The 23732-nt window shown below is 35.3% G+C and overlaps 5 protein-coding genes and 1 long non-coding RNA gene across 9 annotated transcripts; 3 read left to right on the top strand and 3 right to left on the bottom strand.

Annotated features, from left to right (window-relative positions):
* The first annotated feature begins 361 nt into the window (after positions 1–361).
* On the top strand, positions 362–4590 carry LOC126756633 (uncharacterized). 2 transcript variants are annotated; one of them, XM_050469840.1, is made up of 5 exons: positions 362–683; positions 1289–2076; positions 2169–2253; positions 4036–4269; positions 4342–4590. In XM_050469840.1, exons 2-5 carry the CDS (start codon positions 1300–1302, stop codon positions 4563–4565), a joined length of 1320 nt encoding a protein of 439 aa, XP_050325797.1. In that variant the 5' UTR covers positions 362–683; positions 1289–1299; the 3' UTR covers positions 4566–4590. The 2 variants fall into 2 exon arrangements, with proteins under 2 accessions (XP_050325797.1, XP_050325800.1); XM_050469843.1 differs by lacking the exon at positions 362–683 and having other exon boundaries at positions 706–2076.
* Positions 4591–4746: 156 nt separating this feature from the next.
* LOC126756631 (protein lines) lies at positions 4747–9661 on the bottom strand. Its single transcript, XM_050469838.1, has 2 exons — positions 9375–9661; positions 4747–8913 (listed from the first exon to the last, which is right to left on the bottom strand). Exon 2 carries the CDS (start codon positions 8851–8853, stop codon positions 5545–5547), a length of 3309 nt encoding a protein of 1102 aa, XP_050325795.1. The 5' UTR covers positions 8854–8913; positions 9375–9661; the 3' UTR covers positions 4747–5544.
* Positions 9662–10245: 584 nt separating this feature from the next.
* Positions 10246–13749, top strand: LOC126756529 (glucose-6-phosphate isomerase). The gene is made up of 5 exons (XM_050469649.1): positions 10246–10641; positions 11461–12043; positions 12113–12352; positions 12414–12945; positions 13000–13749. Exons 1-5 carry the CDS (start codon positions 10508–10510, stop codon positions 13185–13187), a joined length of 1677 nt encoding a protein of 558 aa, XP_050325606.1. The 5' UTR covers positions 10246–10507; the 3' UTR covers positions 13188–13749.
* Positions 13750–13854: 105 nt separating this feature from the next.
* On the bottom strand, positions 13855–16622 carry LOC126756528 (WD repeat-containing protein 43). Its single transcript, XM_050469648.1, has 9 exons — positions 16352–16622; positions 16074–16296; positions 15906–16019; positions 15312–15841; positions 14766–15254; positions 14538–14666; positions 14322–14471; positions 14156–14253; positions 13855–14097 (listed from the first exon to the last, which is right to left on the bottom strand). The coding sequence occupies exons 1-9, from the start codon at positions 16456–16458 to the stop codon at positions 13943–13945; spliced, it is 1995 nt and encodes a 664-aa protein (XP_050325605.1). The 5' UTR covers positions 16459–16622; the 3' UTR covers positions 13855–13942.
* A 63-nt stretch (positions 16623–16685) lies between these two features.
* On the top strand, positions 16686–22239 carry LOC126756525 (KAT8 regulatory NSL complex subunit 3). Of its 3 annotated transcripts, none has more exons than XM_050469640.1 (8): positions 16686–17066; positions 18117–18463; positions 18521–19047; positions 19129–19426; positions 19500–19647; positions 19707–19941; positions 20243–21055; positions 21117–22239. In XM_050469640.1, the coding sequence occupies exons 1-8, from the start codon at positions 16965–16967 to the stop codon at positions 22079–22081; spliced, it is 3435 nt and encodes a 1144-aa protein (XP_050325597.1). In that variant the 5' UTR covers positions 16686–16964; the 3' UTR covers positions 22082–22239. The 3 variants fall into 3 exon arrangements, with proteins under 3 accessions (XP_050325597.1, XP_050325598.1, XP_050325599.1); XM_050469641.1 differs by lacking the exon at positions 16686–17066 and adding an exon at positions 17607–17897; XM_050469642.1 differs by lacking the exon at positions 16686–17066 and adding an exon at positions 17607–17876.
* A 268-nt stretch (positions 22240–22507) lies between these two features.
* On the bottom strand, positions 22508–23294 carry LOC126756530 (uncharacterized). The gene is made up of 3 exons (XR_007666599.1): positions 23120–23294; positions 22719–22780; positions 22508–22602 (listed from the first exon to the last, which is right to left on the bottom strand). It is a non-coding gene; the product is annotated as an uncharacterized LOC126756530 (long non-coding RNA).
* Positions 23295–23732: the final 438 nt, after the last annotated feature.

The raw sequence follows: 23732 nt of genomic DNA on the forward strand, positions 1-23732 counted from the left end.
GTGTTGTAAACTTTACAGAATTCATTCCCTCTCTAAGTTATTTATTAAAAAACTGGATGCATAGCATTGCGATCAATATAACTATTTTAGGATTGTTGTATGTCTCAATATTTCAAATGAAAGTATTTCAAACAAATTAAGTTACGTTGCTTTCCCTTCAATTAAATTTCGGACTTGGGTAGAATTGGAAGAGGCATTACTGGTTCTTCGTTTTAAATGATTTTGCTGGGGGTTGGTGCAACAGATAGTTTATAAAATGCTATATAAACATGTTGCTTGTTACAGGTACAATAAAGAAAACACTAAAAGCTGCACGTATGTATGTAGTTTATATCTGTTATGCACTATTCCCCAAGCGAACATTTACACCTATTTGACATTATTGTCACACAAGTTTGGTCTGTTGTCCGGAAGTGCAATAAAGGCAGATTACTGTACGCGGCATGCTGGGAGATACATGCATATTCGTGAATTATCGTCAAAGACCAAACTTTTAAATGATTTTAGTACTTTAAAGAAAATGGAAAGACATATCGAAACATTAAATGTTAAAGTAAATTATAAAATAAAGTTTGGTGTGATTTAAATGTGAAGTTTAAATAATGTACAGCAAAATATATTAAACTTTACTAAGAAAGTTTTTACCAACAAGTACTACAATAACATTATTTATTCGGATATAAGTATGTATATTTGCAATGTTAAGTGAAAATAATTGGATAATGAAACAATGGAAATTCAGCTAATTTTAAGACATAAATATATGTATTTAGACTTACAGAAGCAATCCTATTGATTTTTCACACAAATATCCTCGTAATACCGATTTGTTTAAGCGCATTACTAATATATGAAGTACATACATACATACATATCGTCACCTGAAATGCAAAATAACGTATCATCAAAAAATTCGAAATTGAGTGTCTTATTGATTAAGCTTCACTACTTCAAATTACATACATAATATTACATATGTTCAACATTTGCAGGTTCTGCGGTCAGATATAAACCAGTTTTAACTAATATTAAAACTTTGATTCACTCATGTTCCATTTTATTTCATGTTTCATTCATGCCACTGTAAATTTCCGAAAATGTTGTTACGTTATTTTGCATTTCAGGTGACGATATGTATGTATGTATACAGATATGTACGAGTACAAATTGAATTAAATTAGGGTTTTTCTCAATGTTTCTTAACGAAATATTCTTTCTTTTAGTTTCAAATTTATTGTTTCTTTGGGAGTATTTATGCAACATTTTTGAGATTTTTCTCCTTGTTTAGGTTTATAAATCATGTCATTTGTCAATGAGCAAAAAGATTGTGAAGATACAAACAAAGATCTTTCAGAACAGTTCAGACATCATGTGTCTGAACGAGTGAAATTGTATGAGGCTAGCATGAAAGGATCAGGTTCACCAGCTAAAATAAACATTAACAAAAACAACAATATTCGCCATGTGGTGCCAGTAGGTGTATTGATTGTATTTTTTACATTGTATTTAACAACAACAGCAATTCAATTCAAATACTTGAGTTATGGTAATCCAGAAGATGAGAAAAATAGTGATTTTGGTAATACTTTAAAAGACCAAGAAATGCAAACAGAGGAAACAACTAAACGAATAAAAATACTTGAAAAACTATTGGAATACAAAGACCTGTGCACTGAGTTAGAAGTTTTTACAAAGGATTTGCGTTGGGTAAACGAGATTATCGAAAAAGAAAATCAGTTAAAAGAAATTGATACTGCATGTGAACAGATAACTGAAGAATCGGTTTTAATAAACTTAAATGTTGAGAATGGTGAAAACCACGATCAGAAAGAATCAAAACATAGAGACATAGTTGATTTACAACATACTAATAAAGATAAAAGCGAAATTCCGCCACAAATCGATGACAAAAATGCTAAGAATAATAACAGCACGGTCATCAACAATAATAATAAAAAGGATCAATCAACGGCAAAAAAATCAAACACTGCAGAACCCATCATCTATATGTTTGCATTGGTGTTTATATATTTGCTGTTAAAAGCCGCTTCAGACATAAATCAGCATTACAAATCGGTAAGTTTGCGAACGTTCTATAATATTGTACAGTTGCTGCACAGAGGAGTTATAAACTCATTTGCGTCACATAATTATTTTACGTTTTCTAGCAAAACAAAGGCGACAAAAGGTTACGACGTTGCTCCTTGCAATCTTACGCTCAGACTCATAAACAAGACCGTCGAGCTTCAAAAGGTACATCATTTAATAAATCGTAAGGGTGCTATTAATATTTTTAGAATTCATTAGGAATTAAAAATTATATAAAAATATAATTATTTAAAAAAATTATTAATAAACATAAAAAATAAATTCTGTAATTGTTAGCAGATATAAACTAGATCTAGAAAAAAATTAAAATAATTATTAATGAAAGTGTAACAGCTATCTATGTATGCCTTCTAAATACTCTCATTTATAATGGTAAAAGTCTATCGGAAATCTACCAAACCGAATATGAAGTATTTAACGTAGTCAAATATTTACATTTACATTTGTATCTAGTAAAAATAACTTTAGCTGAATTTAGTGATTAAAGTAGTCATATTTTGCAACAGCGTTTCGCCTTATCTTTAAAGGATGCCAAAATTTAATAGAAAATACACATTCACTTACTAACTTTCGTTCACTTTACGTTCTCTAAAACAACCTATCTACTAAATAAAAAACATAGAACGTAAGATAAATTCTTCTACATATGTTCTCAATCAAAAAAATATTTTCTATGTTTTACCGTAAATCATTCGACGATTATCCTTTGCCTTATTGATTAAACATGATACACATGCATATGTATATTTTTACATGCCTTTGAATAAATTAATAGAATTATTCTTGGATGCGTTGCTCTTTGAATTCAGTTTCACAAAATATAGCGTGGTGTTAATATTTCGAAAAGAAATGTGTTGTGTATTTTGATGTTTGTAATATATTTGCATAAATATACATACATATGTATGTGCACGTATGCATATAAAAATGTTTATATCTATTTCTGTTGATTACATTTCTTTTGGAATTACATGTACATATGTACATATTTATTAATTACATACATTTTTCTTTAATATTTTTATGCGTGTTACCTATTAGCTAAAATACTTCTTTAATAATATGAGTAAACAGAATAGATTGATAAGCCCTCTAAGTCAAACCTTTCGCCTTCTTTACGTTTGCTTCTTTAAATTTCAGGTCTCCAACGTATTTGTACTCGTACTTACTGAAAGACCCTTGCACTTTCCTACATGCTAAATGTGTTCAATTTATCTATGGTATCGTGTATTGTTCGCACTTTAACAGCACAACCTTCCAGCTCTAAGTTCTAACTCTCCTTGAAAACTCCAACTATATATTTTATTTCAAATTGCATTTTTTTCATATCAGAAATATATTTCGTTCGAATATTCATAAAAACTTTGTTGTCTATGTGTGAGCTGTTGTTATCCTATAATGTTTAAAATATATGAGTATGTATAAATACGATTGCATATTAAAATGTACATTAACTATGTTTGAATACCTATGTAAACTTGTTGTAAATTAAGACTATTACTATTTTATTGTTTTCGTACACTAAATGGAAATTCTGGACAAGTATTGGTCATAGTCTGAACGTTTATTGGATTGTATGAATTTTAAACAAGAATTTCATATGCAAGATTTACGCATCAAAAGTCAATAAATTTTTAACTCTCTCTAACTGTAATTAAAAATGTTTGCTGTTTCATTTACAAATGTGGGATGATAACTTAAAACTTAAAAAATACTTTTTCCTAAAAACAACATATGTTTAATATATTACTTATATACATATATAAATGTGGGAATATGCAAATTGGTAATTGATAAGAAGATTTCTAATTACACTTGACTACTACAAATAAGAAATTGCAGTCATAAGTTTGGTTGTGATTGATGAGGATGAGAAATGTTATACAAATTGGCAAATCATTTTGACATTTACAAATTTTGCTTTAGACTCTTCAAGTAGCAAATCAAAAAAAGAATCACTATTGGAAATGCGATCACAATCCGTAGATCGTTTCAATGACACTACAATGAAAAAATCTGTAATACTTTCCAATTTACGGAAATTCACATCTTTCGACGAGCATAAGCGCATAGCAAATATACAATGCAGAATCCATGGTCTACCATTGCGGCCATCGAGGGAAAAACAGAGTTGTGGTGAAAATTCATCTAATCCTTTGGGTAAGTCAGTATAACACAAAACGAATGGAAGTCTAAGAAATAGGGAAATGAGGTCGTTTATCCGATTTTCAGAATACACTCCGCCAAAAATCTCTGGCCGACGTTGCTCGGTGCCAATTTCATTAAGTTTCCAACGTCACAACGTAAAAGTCGTCGCTTTGCCGATTTCGAATCTGGCTCGTCGTACATCTTTATCCGGCGCACATATTGGTCTGGAAACTAATTTGATTGACCATGGACAAGATATACCATTTCATGAAGTTAAACGACGTGTTCGGATGATAAATCGCCACTAGAAACTAAAACGATTCAATTCCAAAATAGGAACATAAAAGAACGCCAATATATGGTATTCTCTTAAAAACATCGTTATTGTATGATTTTCTGATTAATTGGTTGGCAAGAACCAGTCCAGTTACATCAAATTTCGACAGTGTCTGCAGTATTTATATTGAGCCATAAAGTAAAATGTTTTTTCTTTACAATTATAATATAAAAGATTTGTTTATTATGTAAAAACTTTTAAAAATTATTACAAATATTGTAAGTATGTACATGATTTTTTTGGTGTTATAAAAAAATAATGTTTCAATTTCCGTTAAATACCAAAGGTATATTTTAAAATTAGTGTGACATTCGTCCGTTATATTTAAATAAGTATATACGTATATATATGCATTCTTGGAAGTTCGTATTTACATCCACTTAAGTTTTAAATTAAAAAAGCTATTCAATACAATATATTAATTTAATAAAAGAATATATAAAAGGACATATGTATTGTGCTGATATGTTAACAATTAAGAATTATTTAATTTACGAAGTACATATATATAAAATTATCTTAAATTTAGAATAGTACAACTTAAGCTAAGGCAAGACCAATTACAACAAAATATCAAGGTTTTCTAATTAAAACCAAAATTTTTGTAGTTATTTTAAAATGTTAATGCTACTTAAATTCATTTAATAAAAGGCACTAAACAACAAATTAAATTAGATTAATTAGAAGTGCTAATATTAAGATTTAAGTTGTTTTGACGTTTGATTTAAAACCAAATATTTTAAATCACTAAAAATTGCTATTTGCTAAAGTTATTCAAGTCTTTCATGTTAACACTAATGTTCGTATGTTTAAGGCTTATACATATATAAAGATATATAGAACAATATTCATCATCGTAACAAATTAAATACAAAATAAATAAATAACTTCTTCGATAAAGTATTTTAGGCGATTTTTGATTAAAATAAAAAAAGGTCCCAAGGAACATTTTATGTTAAGCTACGTTCATTGCCCTCATAAAGGCTCTCACAGCTTTCCAGTAGCCGCAGCACCGGTGAAATATCGTAGGGATACAATTGACGAGCTACTAATCGGGAAATGTGCAGACGCAATCGTATCAACACACTCATTGCTTCGTCGAGGACGGGTGATCCCATTCCAAAATCGTGACAACTACGTAGAAACATGTCCCAATTTGCTCGTATATATTTTAATAGTCGTAGGAGATAGAGTAGAAAACAAGTTTCATTGCTGACCAGTAGATCCAGTAAGAGGTCTGAACTGTTGGAAATCATTTTGAGGAACTCTAAAAATGTATATACCGGATTCAACATGGACACGAGTTCAGGAAATGCATTATTGCGAAAAGATATGCCTGCTGTGACATCCAAGGTACACACCATAGCTTCAATTAAATGATCATCCTGATCGTCGAAAAGATGTATGAGTATTTTGCTAAAGTGACACTCAGGATGAAATTCTAATTTGTGCTTTATAAATGATTCCAATTTCCGTAAAACATCGCGTATTGAACGCTCAATCAACACCATATCTTGATAGGCGTCACAATCTTGAGAATCGATCGACGAATCCGAAGAATCACTTCGTATCTCTTTAACAGTTACAGCAACAGATTTCAGAACTAGAAGCACCATTTTTTGTAAAATTGTTTTATCCATTTCAATGGCATTGGCGTCAAGCTCAATTGGACCACCTGACAATATTCCTGAAGAATTTGGAATGCTTTCGTTATTAGCGAATTCTCGATTCATCGGAGTGGACAAACCAATGTTTTCACCAGAGTGCGGCGTTGAACCACACATTTGTGCTGTACATCGTTCCAGCTTTGGATTCCATGGCGTACCTTCTAAATAAGCAACAGCTGCGCGCTTGAAGCCCAAAAAACTGACCATATTTTCAGGTTGACGACGCGGTAGAGAGTCTAAAATACGTGCCTCTTTCACATGCCGCACAATTCTTTGTGCTAAATGACAAGTCTCGACCGGTAGCATGTCCTGCAGTGCAAGTGTGGAGCCGTAACACAATGCTTCATTAAATAAGCATAGCAGCTGTTTATAAACAGTACAGGAAAGTTGCTGTTGTTGCAAAAGTAATTCAAATTTATCCAACTGGGCATAAAATGGGCGTGTTTCGACCACAGAGAGATTCGCCTTAACTGAAATTATGTTTTCCCACAGCTGTAGGAAATTTAGTATGCAATGCTCCGCATGATCCATATGCATATGATTAACAATAAGAGCTTTCATATTCTTTACCAATGCAGGCCACTTATTTTCGAGTATTTTAATTGTGACACCTTTTAGATGTGACGTATCGAAACTCTCAGAGTCCGTAAGTGTGATTATTTGACAACTTGATGATACAAAAGAACTGGAAACAGAATTTGTTTGGGGCTCTTCGACATCGCCAATACTCACATTCAGCTCAGCTGGATTGTGAATGCTCGAAAAGTGTGTTGCATGAGTATTTAAAGACGGCGCATGGGAATGATCATCAACGTGATTTTGATGAATTACGTGCTGTTCAAATAGATGTGTAGGAGCACTGACGAAGTGCGGTACAGCATTAGATGGGTCATATGATATTGTAGGAAGAAAGCTTGTGTTATTTTGTATTGTTGTCCTTTCAATAATATCATAGGAGGGAAAATGTTGAAGATGGTGTTGACGCTGCTGATGTTGATGTTGCATCGACATTTGTGATAAATGGTGATGGTGTCTTCGCGCATGCGCTTGAACCATACTCTCCTCTAGCACGTCATCATCCAACTCATCCTCATCATTTTCGATTCCCTCCTCCGCACCGTCCAGTCCTTCCTCGTGGTCAACTGTACCGTTAAGTGCACCTCGAAATTGCAATGCAAAATAATTCGTTTCCAATGTTGGTTGCTGTGGTTGGAAATGAAAAAATCTTTCGTTATCCAAAGTGTCTCTTTCTTCATTTGCGCTTGTGTTGCCGAATGATGTGTTTCTACTTTGATCCGGAGAAACATCACTACCCACCTGGGTGTCAACGATTTCGTCTTCAAGCGGGTGCAAATCCATATCTTTCCATTCAACTATTCTTTTGATGATTTCCAAACTGAAATGAATTTTTTGAACTGCCGAGCTATCCAATCGTTCAAAGCTAAAAAGATTATCAACCAATTTTTTAAGCCAATTATCATCCAGCTCCTGTTTTGCAATCACCAAGAATGATGCCAATACTCTAGCAGCTAAAAACTGTACATATTCATTGTTGTAACTAGACAAAACAATTATTTCATCAATAAGATTATGATCGTTACGAATGAGAACGTCGCAGACGTCCATTATTCTTGCACATATAAAACCTTTGGAATTTTGTTTAAGGTATATATCGAACAAAAGCTGTAAATTAGAGAGAAATTGCAGAAGCTTTTCCGTGGGCCATTCCGAAAGATTCGCAATGCGCTTTTGCCCATTTGTGTCGATCGAGTAATGTGACTGAAATGGCTTTCGTAGTGTACGTTCGGATACACCGCAAAGGCATTGTTTATTTAAGGAGGCTTCAAATTCTCGCATGTCCTCTGAATGTGTTGCCGCTAACGTCAGACTTGCGGTTGTCTGCATCTCTTGCTCTATCGTTTGTGCCGTTAATATCTTAGTACTATTTGTATTTACAGTTATAGATAATAAATCAGGCATCTGAAATGGTATTCGATCGACTTCGTCAGAGCTTACACCAGTCGTATTAGTACTACCGCTGTTTCCAATAATATCGGCATTCTTTAAGGGTATTTCTTGTTTTTTTAATATATCTGCGGAACTTGTACTACTTGTGACATCTAAAATTCCAGGCAAAATTTGTGCTGCATTGCTTTGTTCATTTAATAAATGAGACAATGAAGTAGCACGTGATCCACTCGGTGTGGATGTAGGAGAATTATTCGTAGAACTGGGTGTGGATATTGAATTGGCGGATGACGAAAGCGAGGAACATCGTAACTGTTGATGATTATTATTACTTAATAATTTGCCATTGATGTTTGCTTGCATTGCATTAACTCCGCCGGTGTCAACAATGTCTGGTGGGGGAGAACATTTTGCCTCTACCACAGCCGTTGCCTTGGAAGAAACCGATTTAACAACTCTACTGGTTTTACTGATTTTTTCAATTTTTTGTCTTTTTGTTTGGGGCTGCTCGGCATTGTTATTGGTGTTACTACTGCAATTGTGATTATTACTGCTTGAGGATAATTGTGTAGAGTTACTGTTGGAAGTGCTAAGATCTGATTTGCACGACGTCGAATTGGACATTTTTTATGTTCGGCAATGCCTTGGAATAACTTTGCTGTAATGAACTCCGATATTTTTATTCTGTAAATACAAAAATCACACAAATTATTAAAATTATTCGTTTTTAATTATGCATGAATTAGTAATGATTTAAACACATAGTATAATTTAACAAAAACTCGATATCCAGTTAATATCCTTTTTAGTAGCTAACACGTTCACTAAATTGTAAATTTTTTAAATAAATTTTTCCAATGTTACGGTTGGCCATTGGACAAAAGATGCTACTGTGCTACGCATTTGCAAGGTTACGTATGCAACATCATTGAAACCACGCACAGTTTTATATAGTTACCGCTCTTAACATTAGGTGAAGGCGTCGGTTCTCTACTGCTTTGAATACGTACACGCGGCAACGCATGCTACTAACTTACACTGGCATAACTTTATTATTTGAAAATAATTTCATAAATTTAATAACATTTATTCATTAAACGAATCGCTATTGTGGATAAGTAGCACTCTTTTATATGCCTATTTACCTTTTACTATCTTCTTTTCGCTTTCCGCTCTTTAGCAGTTGCAATAGACCTGTGACACTTTCTTGTATCTTTCGTTTTTCGCGAGATTAGGTTTGCTATAATCACATTACATATTTCTTTAATATATTATTCTAGTTAAAAATGCATTTTACTATTTTCTAAACATTCTATTGAAACTTTAATACAATCTCACGTAAATCCATTGCACTGAACCATATTTTTCCCAATTATTATGCGCTACTTAGTTTTAGTGTTTTGTTGGAATTTGACTTCTTAATTACACACACCAATACACACTATATTCCAGTGCAGCCAACTGACAACAGAATGAACCAATCAACCAGTTGATACCAGATCCGAAATACCACCTCTGCTAATTTTATTTATATTCCGAACATTTTTCAAACCTAATTTATATGAAATAACTTGAATTTTCTTCATTACAATTCTGATTTTTAACAAAGATATTAAACTAAGTTTGAAGGTAACTGAAAATGCAGTTAGTTTTGCATTAGGCTATAAACGAAAAGGCATATAGATGGCGCTGTTGTAACTTTTGTCCAAAAGAAAAGAGAACTTAATGATAAGTTAAACCTGGGGATATATTAAACTTAAGCATTATGCTTAAGTTATGATATACAATTCTGTACTAAAAACATTTGTCTATAATTAATTTTTTTTTCAAAGATTATTTGATTTTGTTGATTCTGACAAGTGTGATGATGACAGTCAACATAAGCACTGTAATGATATAAATTATTAGCTTTAAATCGGCTACAATAGTAAAACTTACATAAAACTTAAACAAATCTTACGCACCGCATTGTGTGTTTGGCTTTAGTTTTTCATTCGACATTGACAAAGCAACGTAGAGAGAAGTTGAATTTGTTTCGAACGTGGAGTGGGATTGCTTTAGTCGTTATAAATTACAATTCCTCTGGTCATTTGTGGGAACGTTGTTGAGTTGGAATAATTCGAGTTTTCAATTAATTTCTTTTATAAAATAACGAAGTTCTTTACACAATTGTGCATTGTTATATATACTTTATAACAAATTCCAATTTACACTCAGTATTCATAAAAGTCAAATTCTGTGCAATTTTTTTATCAGAAGAAATTATATAGTAATAAAAATGGCAGGACCACTTCCACTGCTTACGGAGGAACCGGCTTACCAAAAGCTACAACAATTTTATAATGCTCATGGCAAAGACATTAATATGAAGGATCTTTTCGCCCGAGATACAAATCGTTTTAAGAAGTACAGGTGAGTAGTCCGGTGTTTATATCGAATGGGTGAAAAATACGGTTACGTGAAAAATTTTGGTTTAGCAGAGAATTTGTAGGTAGATGTATTCTATTAATGTGTATATCCTTAATTGAATATGAGTACATACATATATTGATGTGTACACCAATTTGATAAACATTTTTTATTTTCTGTTTTACAAACGAGAAATTATGCCAACATGTATAATAGTATATGTATGTATTCTTAATATATATTCTTCAAAAAATCAGGTGTTGATTATGTTAGCAATGATTTAGAAGGCGATTAATGATAATATTTCGTTACATGTTTAAACTAAGCGAGTGAATGTATTTTAGACCTTGACGTTGACCTACAGCACACCGTATGTACGTGCGTATATACATATGTACATACATAAGTGTGTCCAAATGATAATTTATTTTCACCAATTAGATTTTGTTTAGGAAGATTATAAGGCTGCTCTCAACATCCTTTTGCTACGAAAGTTATCAAATTATAATTTTTTTGTTCTATATGTTATACACTAAGCCTTTGAATGTCAGTGGGCAAATGTAAGTCATATGTGAGACATACTTATGTATAATGTATGTTATTCAAGTGAAATGATAAGATTCTCTGTTTAAAAGATCAAAATCTTAAAGTTTTTTTGTGTGAAAAACTTGCTATTAATGAATTGACCTTAAGCAATAATTGCAGAATGATTGAAAATATAATTTACTGTTTTTTTGGTCTGTAAATAATTGTATACTGAATAAAAAAAATTTATACAGCCGTTTTATATTTTTGACTCTTAATTAATTTTTATTTTTCTAGTTTGCGTCTTCAAACTCCCAATGATGGCGAAATATTGATTGATTACTCAAAGAACCGCATTACGGAAGACGTATGGCCCCTGCTACTTGAGTTGGCTAAAGCCCGCAAAGTAACTACTGCCCGCGATGCCATGTTCACGGGCCAACCCATCAATATTACAGAAAATCGAGCAGTACTTCATATAGCGCTACGCAATCGTGGAAACGATGCTATCCTTGTCGATTGCAATGATGTCATGCCATTAGTGCGCGCTGAATTGTCACATATGAAGGAGTTCACTAATCAAGTCATATCAGGCGTATGGCGTGGATGTACAGGCAAACAAATAACCGATGTGGTTAACATTGGCATTGGTGGCTCTGATTTGGGTCCATTAATGGTGACCGAAGCACTTAAACCATATTGCAAGGGTTTGCACTCTCATTTCGTTTCAAATATTGATGGTACACATTTGGCTGAAGTGCTAAAACGTGTGAACTATGAGACTACACTATTTATTGTTGCGTCAAAAACATTCACCACGCAAGAGACAATAACTAATGCAACATCAGCAAAGAACTGGCTACTGGAGCACGCTAAAGATGTATGTTATAAAAATATATTATGTTAGACTTGTCAATGCTAATGCATTCTATTTAATTACCGAATTTAGCCTGCCGCTGTTGCTAAGCATTTTGTGGCATTGTCTACGAATAAGGAAAAAGTAACAGCTTTTGGTATTGACAGTAAAAACATGTTTGGTTTCTGGGATTGGGTTGGTGGACGTTACTCGCTTTGGTCTGCCATTGGTTTGTCTATATGTCTCTCAATAGGTTTTGAGAATTTCGAGCAATTGCTCGAAGGAGCCCATTTCTTAGATAATCATTTTCGGACTGCGCCTTTGGAGCAGAATGTAAGTTGTGAATAATTAGCAATTGTACGATGTTTTAATAAAACAATTATATACTTATCAGGCGCCAGTTATACTAGCACTGTTGGGTGTTTGGTATTCGAACTTCTTCAACGCCGAAACACATGCCTTGCTCCCTTACGATCAATATTTACATCGCTTCGCTGCCTATTTTCAACAAGGCGATATGGAAAGTAACGGAAAATTTGTAACTAAGACCGACTCAAAGGTTGTCAATTACAATACCGGCCCAATCGTATGGGGAGAACCTGGCACCAATGGGCAGCATGCCTTCTATCAATTGATTCATCAAGGAACTCGATTAATACCTTGTGATTTTATTGCGCCGGCTCAGACACAGAATCCAATCGCCGGCGGTGTTCATCACAAAATATTATTGGCAAACTTTTTGGCCCAAACTGAGGCTTTAATGCAAGGGAAAACAAAAGAACAAGCGCGCATTGAACTTGAAGCGGCGGGTTTGTCTGGCGAGAAACTTGATGCGCTCTTGCCACATAAGACGTTTACTGGTAATCGTCCAACCAACTCAATTGTTGTAAAGAAAGTTACACCATTCATTTTGGGCGTCCTTATTGGTAACTTATTGATGGAAAATTGTCCAAATAAAAAATAATAATTTTTGTTTTTAGCTTTATATGAACACAAAATCTTTACCCAAGGAACCATCTGGGATATTAATTCTTTCGACCAGTGGGGTGTGGAATTAGGTAAACAATTAGCAAAAGCGATTGAACCAGAATTGGCCACGTCAAATGAAATAACTACACACGATGCGTCCACTAATGGTCTCATCAACTTCCTTAAAGCAAACTGGTAAACTAGATTGTGGACTATTTCAAAATGCACCACATTCAATATTTTCCAGAGGAAGAACAAAAGACCGAAAGCATTTAGAAGCGTAAAAATCATCAAAAAACAGCTATGAGATCACACAAAAACAAAAATTCTGTTAAACTAAAATGAAACACTGCAGCTTAAAATATGGTTTTCACCAGCATGCTTAATGATATTGATTGAAACTTATAATCTAAAAAACTTATAAATTAAAGTCTCAATTTGTATGTGTTGTTCTACAAAATGCTTTTACTTGTGAATGCGTAATAAATTTAGATTAGTTATCAAACGCAATGATGTGGTTAGCGGATTGAAGACACTTAGAAATGGCTGTTAGACTCATTAAGCCTATTAGTAAAGTTACATTCTGGTTTTGTTAACGTTCTATCCTCTGCTGTTGTTGAATGATTATTATTATTAATGTCACAAAGGATTCACTCACGTGTCCTGACAAAAACTATTAGTAATTGTTGTATGTATGTATATCAAAATAAAAATAAATTTGATGTTAGCTGGAAATAAATTGTTTTTCGCTGAATATTTAATTTGTTCGCAGCTTAATTACTTTTGGATCCGAGTTCAACAAACTTTACTTACAAAAATATACAAATTAATAGTGCTTCCGAAGGTTCAAAGGAAAACAAAAAAAATGTTGTTAAAAATCTAATGTTTTTACTTATAATATATAATAACATACATATGCTGTTTAAGAAAGAAGTTTTGAGAGAAAGTTTACGATCAAGTTTCCATTTCTTCTGCGTCATCAGCTTCGCTTTCATCATTATCTTCATCAGCTTGATCCATGTTCTCAACGTCCTCTTCAATATCCTCATCCCATTCATCATCGGAGGCACTCTTTTCGCCTGTATCTTCGATTTCAGAGTCCGAAGAATCTGAAAACAATTATTAAATTTTTTGTTTTGCAGGAAAAGATATTTAGAGCATATGTACCATTATCCTCATAGACCAACACATTTGAACTGTTTAAATTATCCTCATTAGTGTTGCGTTTTATTTGATTGATCAACAAATCCAAACGTCCAGCAACCCTGCGAAAAAAATATTATAATTAGTTGCATCAGTTCGAGAATATTTCGTAATAATAAAATAAACAAACTTCGATAACTCCTTCAGACAATTCACGCGATGTTCTATTAAACCAATGCATGGACCGAATTTATTTAGAAGATCTTCAGATCCCAAAGCCATTAGTTGACTGGAATGCGTCTGGACAAGGATTTTAAGCCAATCAACTGCATACTCGACACTGCAATGTATTTATGCTATTATTTCCAAAATTTATACAATTTTCAGAACTTTAGGTATTACTTACTTCATGCGTTTTTGTTGCATAAACTGAGTTAACTCATTGACTAACGGCCCTACGTATTGCACAGGTAGTTTGTGGAGGGTCAGTTGAATAGTTTTAATATCATGCGTATGCAATACAGAACGTAGAAGACTAAATAGGGGACAACAAGTTTGATAAATGAATTAATGGTCACTTCTTCAATACCATATAATCTTATAATATTATATGAAAAAATAAACTGATACATACACATTATCTTTGCTGTGTAAGGCCTGCACTAGCAACTGAACTTTGCTTTGAGCTTGGGGTGCTCCAGTACCAGCAACAGCGTTTAAATTCAAATTTTGTAGTCGGGACTCCATTGGCATTTCTACTGCTTTTAACTTCTTCTTTGGAACTGTAGCCGAAGATTTGTATTCTACGTCGGCTTCATTGACGATTGGAGTAATAGTTTTTTGTGCGTCACCAGCTTTTCCTTCTTTTTTTGATAGTTTCCCACGCATCAAGTATAACGTTTTTGGGTCGGTGCGTATGAGCACTTGCAACTTTTCAGTGAAATTCGGAGTCAAATGTTCAAAAACCAGAAAGCTTTTGTTTCCATAACCGAAAATTAATTCTTGTGGGCGACTGCTGTGCTGTAGTGATACGGAAACAGCTGGTATTGGAGCAATTACTGTTGCACTATCTGACGCAACCTCTATGGTCAACTTTGGTTTAATTGGTTTTTCAGGTTTAATGCTGCAAACACACTTAATTTAGGATAATCTGATGGAACAAAAATAAATATATACTTACTTTTCTACTGCAATAAGGTACATATGAATCACACCACTGCGTGTTACACTCGCAACTCTTACATTGCGATCAATGTCTACTTGACAAGTAAGACAGTGTGCTACGTCTTCCATAATTAGAGTGGAGCTAGCATTTTTATTACGACCTTTTTTCCCAATTTTCCATATACATATTATCCGTTCCATTCGTGATGTGCTTACGACGTATTCGCTGCTCCCATCTAGTACCAACGAATTCATCAAATTAATGTCGGATGTGTGTCCGGTAAACGTTTGTACTAACTCCTGCGTGGCCACTGAATAAACTTTAATTTGGCGACCTCCGACAATCAAGTTATTTGATAATTCTAAATAAACAATGCTGTACGGTTTCTCCGGCCCCACTGACCAAGATGAGATTTGCTTTTCCTCAGATAGTGCCCATTTTATTATCTGACAATCTTCTCCACTACTATATAAGTGACCTTCAGCATCTTGAGTAAGGCAGGTAACTTTTCCACTGTGTCCTTCACCTTTTAAGTTTCGCTCGATCTGCATATATTAAAAGCGTATATGTTATATGAATTTTACTCAATTTTTCATTAGAAGGCCTTACCTTGCCTAAAGCGTAAGAATAAAGAGAAATGTGTCCATTGCTAGTACCCAGCGCCAGGTATATCGCTTCTGTGTCATGGTTTGGACCGTTGTGTGATTTTCGAGTTTTTTTCGCCTATTTTGGAAATACTGTATTAAAACAATTCAGAAAAATAGATAACTAACAAACCTTTTTTCCTTCAGCACTATGTCCGGTTGAAGAAGTAGTTATAACCCACGTGAGAGCAGTACAAGGACCCGACAATTGGAGATTGGGTGTGTACTCCTGCCTTAGTTCGTTGGTTTCTGTGTCCCATATCCTCAGAATACCTTGGTCGTTGATGAAAGCAAATAATTTGCCATTAGGCGAAAAGCCTAACACGTGCTGTTGTCCTAATGCCATCGCGAATGTACTGTAAAGACACAAATTTATAAATAAATGCAGTTTACGCACTTGTCAGTTCTTACCGTTGCCACTTGATTGAGTAAATAGATTGAAAATATTTTCTACGTTCTCTGGCATTTGTCTTACGTAAACAGTAATGAAAAAATTTGTATAATGCATTGAATTTCATTCCAAAAAATTTAACCCATATTCACACAATAAAGTTTTAATTTTTTTTGTATAATACAAATATTTATAGATTTTTATATGGATATCAATGAAATATATAAGTAGGTTTTCTATGATCTGGCAGCATAAATAAAAGTCACCATACCTTTGCATGCATTCAACATGAGCACAATACCAATCATTGAGATGTGATTTTTACAAATTAAAACGCATACAACTTTTTAATGCAACTTTTAGAACACATTCTTTGGTTAATTATTCACACAACTAAATTTCTATCCTTTTGGTTAGGAAATCACAGATTTTTGCAAGTCGCGATTTTAATTATTTGACATTTGATGACAAGTTGTATTATTAGTTGTCAAAGTTGTTATCGGCAGAGTGTTGGATGATGTGCTTAATAAGTGCACATTGCAAAAGTTCTTACATTAAATGTTTCAGTTTATAATACTATTGAAAAAATTACAGACGTGAAGCAGTATTTACTTAGGTGGAAAACTACAGGTGATGATGACTTCATATATGAAACTGTTCGAAGACTTTTTACAGCGCAAAGAATGTGATGGAACTCGCACAGCATCTGGTGCTTCTGATGATGAAGATATAGAGGTAACAAATTTTGTAATTACTTCGTTAATCGCAGAACGCAAAAACAGTGCCTCAATAGTAAACCCTACTTGTGAACATTAACTTTTTAGATTTTGAGCTAATTGCTTATTTGTTTATAGATATTGTGGAAAATAATGGTGAAATTCAAAACAATCTATTACAACACTTAGTGAGAATGAAAAACAATGATGCCACACATAACTAAATATAGTTTATATTGAAAAGTACAAAAATGTTCTGTCTGTGGTAAATATCAAATACTTGTGTTCTACCACCATTGAGTGTTATTATAAACCATATAAATTTGAACTGCATCTAATAATAAAAGTGGGTTTTAGTATACCAATTTAGGGTTAAAAAAGCTATGGTTGAATAGAAGAGGTTCTCCATGTACTTTCCACTATATCGAATAAATATAATTATAAACTGCAGAGAAAACATTTCAACTTTAAAATCGTAGCTGGATGTATTAAAGTTTCCAATTTTAAATACAAAAAATATATCGAAAAATTGATGTTTGCAGTCTGCAATTTGATTAATTGTAAAAATTTTAAAATTTTATATATGGCAACTACATGTAGTGACGCCATATTGCGAAAAAGCTAAGTAGTGATATAAAGCAAATTGTTCAATAATAGTGTCTTGATGGAAAGAATTAACCTTTATTAAAGAGAAATAAATTTATAAAATATTATTGGAAATTAAAAATGTGTTTGCACTATATAACTCTATACCAAATGAAATACTTAAATGCTTTTAGTGTATATTTTTAACAAGCTGCATCATTAACATCTCTATTCATTAGCAAAAGTACTGAGCAATCCACAAAGTGTAATTCTCTAAACTATAATCCCAATAAGATGAAAGATATTTATTTTCATTAATAAATTGGCATATTTTTATGTATTGTTAATATTTTTTGCCCGAATATTGAAAAAAGTCAATTTTTTTGTGTCATTTATAATATATATATATTTATCGTATATCAATAATTAACTGTCGTAATGTCGCAGAAAAATATGTAAACTGTCGTTATCCCATGTTTTTTAGCATAAAAACTCATCTTTTGAATCTGTGTGTGACACTCTTAATTCTATTAGTGGGAGTGGTGGTAATAATAAAATGGAACATAGTTATACGAGAGATAACTCCCGGCCAATAGGCAGTGTTACCACTGGTTTGTTACCAGCTCGCACAATACTGGTTCGACGTACGCCACAGTGCCCTTCCTGTCATACCCATCCCGAAGAGCATGATTTTGAAGATTTTAATCAGGCCAATGTGCCTTCATACAATGAAATAGCGGCCAAAGAAGCAATGAATGAGTGCTCTCGAATCGCTAAATACGTTAAAAATAATAATCCAGACGACGACGATTGGGAAGCACGTATTAACCAGTAAGTACAAAATTATTAACAACATTAGCAAAACATTATTAAGTAAAATACTTCTAGAATTGGTTGGAGTAACATGCAAAAGACACTTTTCAATAAAGTAGCAAATATTTTGGATAATGATCAATTAGGACGTCTAGCCAATGTTAATCGTCAAAACGAATCTATGCAGCGTCGTGCTGCAGTCGATAAGTCTGCTAGTCGAATGCGCAGAGCGTTGGCTGCTGTTGCCTGGGACTCGCGACTCACACAATGGTTGCATTGTATGTTAATGGACTCACTTCCAGCAACATATATGGCGTCTTATTTAGATATTTTGCAAACATTAAAATCTAAATTGCCAACACTCATGGATAAAATGTTATTTGGACGACCGCTAAATGTTAGTCAAGAACTTCTGGCGCCGGTAATGAAAAACAAATGGGAGCCTATTGTTAGTACGAAGACCCGAAAACTAACACAGAATGCCGTAATTGTTGCTCTGCCTTCTGTGCCTACCAGTGGTCCAGTACCTAATCGCCTTCAAAAATGGTATCATCAATTGGCTAGCATAACACAAATTGTACAAGTAACTTTACCATCGAATGGTAAGTACCCAAACGCACGTATAGTCTCAACTATACATATGTTAAATTATCAATTTATATAAATTTTTATTTAATTCGCAGTTACTCACATAGTTCGGCAACCATTAGAGCAAGTAGCAGAACAAATAGTGTCAATCACTCGAGTAAAAATACAAGAGTTGCGCAACGAAAATGCTCAGCGAAGTATCATATTGATTGGATTCAACGCTGGCGCTGCTCTTGCTTTGCAAGTGGCGATGTCGGAGAATGTAGCATGCGTAGTGTGTATGGGCTTTGCTTATAACACATTTAACGGAATTCGTGGTACTCCTGATGACCGCTTATTAGACATAAAGATACCAATACTATTTGTGGTTGGCCAAAATTCAGCAAAAACAAGGTAGAGGGTATATAGAAAGACTTCTTTCATGCCACATTTACTAAAAAGTTAATTTTGCAACTTTATATTTCAGTACCGAAGAAATGGAATCGTTACGTGAAAAAATGCAATCGGAAAGTTCTTTGGTGGTGGTGGGGAGTGGAGATGATGTTCTACGCGTTCCTAAAAGCCGTAGGAAGTTAGATAATGTTACACAGTCGATGGTAGACGCTATGGTTGTGGTACGTTTAATTATGAATTAGATCGTCAAAAGTGTTAACTAATTTATTTTTGTGTTCAGGACGAAATATATGAATTTATAAAAAGAATTCTCACTAATCCACCTGGACCACGGGTTCCAACAACAATAACTAGTTTCGTTAACACTAAACAAGGACGAAACTCAATTAATAACAACGCTGGTGGTAGTAGCGCTGAAGGTAATGCTAAAAATGGATCTTTACAAAGGAAGCGTAAAAATGATGCTATGAACTCAGATCAAGAAACGCCAGCGAAGACCAAATATGTTAATTCAAGTATGTCACAATATTTTGTTAAATCTAACTTTTATTATAGTATAACAATACTAATCAAATTTAACAAATACTTAAATATTTAATTTTTCATGAACTAATCATCATCATATGACATCATTTGAATTTTCCGTTACCTTCAAATCCCTTCCATATTCAAGCCAAACTAAAAAAAGTAAAAATCCCAGAACCATTCCAAGTGAAACGAAAGGGTAAAATTGATTTTTTATTACTTTCAACAATAATTTGATGATGAATTCTTTTAATTCGAAAGGTTAATCTGTGTTCCTATGTATATTTGCAGTCGGCCGACCTAGAACGCGTCCCCTGATAGCATCCACAACTACTTCAGCTAAAACAACATCGACTGCATTGGCAGGTGGTACTTCCAAAACTGTTCAGGTACAAAAACAGAAGACACAGTTATCAACAAATTCTTCTATTACGAACGATGATCTGAATATGGCCATACAGTCAATATTGGGTGATGGGAATGAGCAAGATGGTTCGATACAGAACTCCGGTAACGACACTGCTCAAGGTGCACAGAAAATAGTAACGAATTATGAAATTGTTGCACCATCAAAGTCTACTCCAATAAAGACCGCATTAATGAATCCTCTGCAAAAGCAAACTCTTCCGGCTGGTGCAAAAATAAAGATGATACCTTCTAATCAGTTCGTGCAACTGAAGCCGCCCTTGCAATCACAATCGAAAATTTATACAATAAAAACGGCGTCGATGCAACAGAATAGCACATCTGGAAATACAAACATCGGCAGTATTGTATCAACATCACCAACTGGCAGTTCCGTTGCAAATCATCAACAACAGATATTCACTTTGAAATCTCCCAATGGTCAGACGACGCAATTTGTTACAGCTGCACCACCTGGTACGGCTCAGCAAAAGTACACTGTCATGAAAAATGTAAGTGGTGGAACCACACTGCAAATAGCAAACGCAGCTTTTAGTGGCATAAAAGGGAGTACGCCCAAAGCTTCATCCACCTCCAATATGGATCTGTCAAACATAATCGATATGCCAATTGTGTTTGCTGATAACGATGGCAATCTGTCTGATTCGGTGGCTTCTTCTACCGCATCTGTCAAGTCAGGTGGGTACTTCAAATCTTTCGTTTCTTCTGTAACTAATAAATTGCATTAATCTTTTTGTAGCCAATACTTCCGGTGTCGGGCAACTGATTATAAGTCAGAAAATTATTAAAGAAGCTACCTCCACTGGGTCTAGCACGACTGGTATTGTGACCACTTCGCCTAAGACTGGTGGTGGCACATATATAATTAATAAAACCATTGGAAGCCCAATCTTACAACAAACTACTCAAACCTCAGTCAATAAGCAGAATAAGGTAGTTTTTATCAATCGTAGCACCATGAAACCGTGCCCGAATATTATTTCCCGATCGAATGTCGCACAACAATTGCCGAAATACACTAAGGTTGTTGTAACGAATCCGAAGACATCTGCAACAACACTTGTACCCCGTCCAGCAATGCAATTAACGACGACTCAACTGCCAGTGGGTACAGCTAGTGGCAGCAGTCCACTTGTGTCGTCTGTGAAACAGGTGAATTTACAGACACTAAAGTCTCCAGTTAGTATTGGTGCGCGACAGACATCAGGCATACTAAATGTTTCCACAAAGTCGTTACCACAAGTGCAAATTATTAGTACAACTGCTGGTGGGGCAGCCATTCCTTCGACTGTGGGCAGTATCACTAACACCGGAAATCCTACAGCTACAAGTAGTGGTAGCAGTGTGTTGAACGACCGCCCTCAAATTCGAAATATTGTTGTAAAACCCGGAGGATTGAAACAAATACCAGCTTTGAGCTCGCACGTATTTAATCGAAATTTAACGGTTCGTAAAATGGTAAATATCATATCCGGCACAAACCCAGTTAGTTCATCCTCAACCGCACCTGGTGTATCCATAGTAGCTCAGGCGACCACAGCACAGGATAGTGGTCAAAATAATGCCGCTGGCTCAACATCATCTATACAAACCTCACCGAAAGTTATAACTTTAAATCCGATTAATCCGTCGGTTTCCATCAGTAGCTCTGCATCCGGCAATAGTAACAGTACGACCACTAGCGCCCAACCAAAGAAGGATTGATTTTATCCTCTTTAAAAGTGAACTCTATTGTTAATTTAAAAATTATTTAGCTTTAAAAATAGATACATCTTTATATTTCATCTCATTCATGTTCAATTCGTAGTTTGACTACTTCCGCATAAATTTACTTAACAATAAAACATTTAAAAATAAATATATATTTTACCTTTTATTTATTCAAATTTATAATCCAAAATATAAGCAATTCTTTTTTTATTTGTATCTTCAATTACAACATATGTTACACTCATGATCATACATATGTATGTATATATGCAATCATCCGCTTAGCAGTAACGCGACAAGCCTCAAGAGTTTATCATGATCGCTTTTTTCAGTTTTTTTTATATAGAGCCAGCTACCGTTGAAGCCACCTTGTGGCTTTCAAATCACACCACTGCTCGGCGTGAGCGTCACCTAAGCACTGGCCAGGCACGGTGCCTGCTTTTCTTATATAGAGCCAGCTGGCAGCCAGCCACCTCATGACTTCACATCACATCACTGCGCGGCGTGAGCCTCACCTAAGCACCGGCCAGGCACGGTGCCTGCTTCCTTTATATAGAGCCAGCTGGCAGCCAGCTACCGTTGAAGCCACCTCATGACTTCTCATCACATCACTTCGCGGTGTGAGCCTCACCCAAGCACTGGCCAGGCACGGTGCCTGCTTTTCTTATATAGAGCCAGCTGGCAGCCAGCCACCTCATGACTTCACATCACATCACTGCGCGGCGTGAGCCTCACCCAAGCACTGGCCAGGCACGGTGCCTGCTTTTCTTATATAGAGCCAGCTGGCAGCCAGCCACCACATGGCCAGGCCACCTCATATTTCACATCACATCACTGTGCGGCGTGAGCCTCACCCAAGCACTGGCCAGGGCCGGTGCCTGCTTTTCTTATATAGAGCTAGCTAGCAGCCAGCTACCGTTGAAGCCACCTCATGACTTCACATCACATCACTGCGCGGCGTGAGCCTCACCCAAGCACTGGCCAGGCACGGTGCCTGCTTTTCTTATATAGAGCCAGCTGGCAGCCAGCTACCGTTGAAGCCACCTCATGACTTCACATCACATCACTGCGCGGCGTGATCCTCACCCAAGCACTGGCCAGGGCCGGTGCCTGCTTTTCTTATATAGAGCTAGCTGGCAGCCAGCTACCGTTGAAGCCACCTCATGACTTCACATCACATCACTGCGCGGCGTGAGCCTCACCCAAGCACTGGCCAGGCACGGTGCCTGCTTTTCTTATATAGAGCCAGCGCGCCACCAGCTACCGTAAAGTCAGCGTTTGACTTTCAAATCACATCATTTCGCGGCGTGAGCATCACCCAAGCACTGGCCAGGCACGGTGCCTGCTTTCCTTATATAGAGCCAGCTGGCAGCCGGCTACCATTGAAGTCACCTTGTGACTTTTACATCACATCACTGCGCGGCGTGAGCCTCACCTAAGCACTGGCCAGGCACGGTGCCTGCTTTTCTTATATAGAGCCAGCTGGCAGCCAGCTACCGTTGAAGCCTCCTCATGACTTCACATCACATCACTGCGCGGCGTGAGCCTCACCCAAGCACTGGCCAGGCACGGTGCCTGCTTTTCTTATATAGAGCCAGCTGGCAGCCAGCCACCACATGACTTCACATCACATCACTGCGCGGCG

This window comes from Bactrocera neohumeralis, chromosome 4 (assembly GCF_024586455.1).
Source record: "Bactrocera neohumeralis isolate Rockhampton chromosome 4, APGP_CSIRO_Bneo_wtdbg2-racon-allhic-juicebox.fasta_v2, whole genome shotgun sequence".
NCBI lineage: Eukaryota > Metazoa > Arthropoda > Insecta > Diptera > Tephritidae > Bactrocera > Bactrocera neohumeralis.

What these genes read in the sequence shown, in the direction of transcription:
- LOC126756633 (XM_050469840.1), top strand. Translation starts at nt 1,300, where the DNA reads ATGTCATTTGTCAATGAGCAAAAAGATTGTGAAGATACAAACAAAGAT. An exon ending in TAAATCAGCATTACAAATCG is followed by an intron (nt 2,077 to 2,168) that starts GTAAGTTTGCGA and finishes TACGTTTTCTAG; the next exon opens with CAAAACAAAGGCGACAAAAG. An exon ending in AGACCGTCGAGCTTCAAAAG is followed by an intron (nt 2,254 to 4,035) that starts GTACATCATTTA and finishes ATTTTGCTTTAG; the next exon opens with ACTCTTCAAGTAGCAAATCA.
- LOC126756631 (XM_050469838.1), bottom strand. Translation starts at nt 8,853, where the DNA reads ATGTCCAATTCGACGTCGTGCAAATCAGATCTTAGCACTTCCAACAGT.
- LOC126756529 (XM_050469649.1), top strand. Translation starts at nt 10,508, where the DNA reads ATGGCAGGACCACTTCCACTGCTTACGGAGGAACCGGCTTACCAAAAG. An exon ending in AATCGTTTTAAGAAGTACAG is followed by an intron (nt 10,642 to 11,460) that starts GTGAGTAGTCCG and finishes TTATTTTTCTAG; the next exon opens with TTTGCGTCTTCAAACTCCCA. An exon ending in TACTGGAGCACGCTAAAGAT is followed by an intron (nt 12,044 to 12,112) that starts GTATGTTATAAA and finishes TACCGAATTTAG; the next exon opens with CCTGCCGCTGTTGCTAAGCA.
- LOC126756528 (XM_050469648.1), bottom strand. Translation starts at nt 16,458, where the DNA reads ATGAAATTCAATGCATTATACAAATTTTTTCATTACTGTTTACGTAAG. An exon ending in ATAGTGCTGAAGGAAAAAAG is followed by an intron (nt 16,020 to 16,073) that starts GTTTGTTAGTTA and finishes TTTCCAAAATAG; the next exon opens with GCGAAAAAAACTCGAAAATC. An exon ending in TTACACAGCAAAGATAATGT is followed by an intron (nt 14,667 to 14,765) that starts GTATGTATCAGT and finishes TCCCCTATTTAG; the next exon opens with TCTTCTACGTTCTGTATTGC.
- LOC126756525 (XM_050469640.1), top strand. Translation starts at nt 16,965, where the DNA reads ATGATGACTTCATATATGAAACTGTTCGAAGACTTTTTACAGCGCAAA. An exon ending in CTGATGATGAAGATATAGAG is followed by an intron (nt 17,067 to 18,116) that starts GTAACAAATTTT and finishes CATGTTTTTTAG; the next exon opens with CATAAAAACTCATCTTTTGA. An exon ending in AGTAACTTTACCATCGAATG is followed by an intron (nt 19,048 to 19,128) that starts GTAAGTACCCAA and finishes TTTAATTCGCAG; the next exon opens with TTACTCACATAGTTCGGCAA.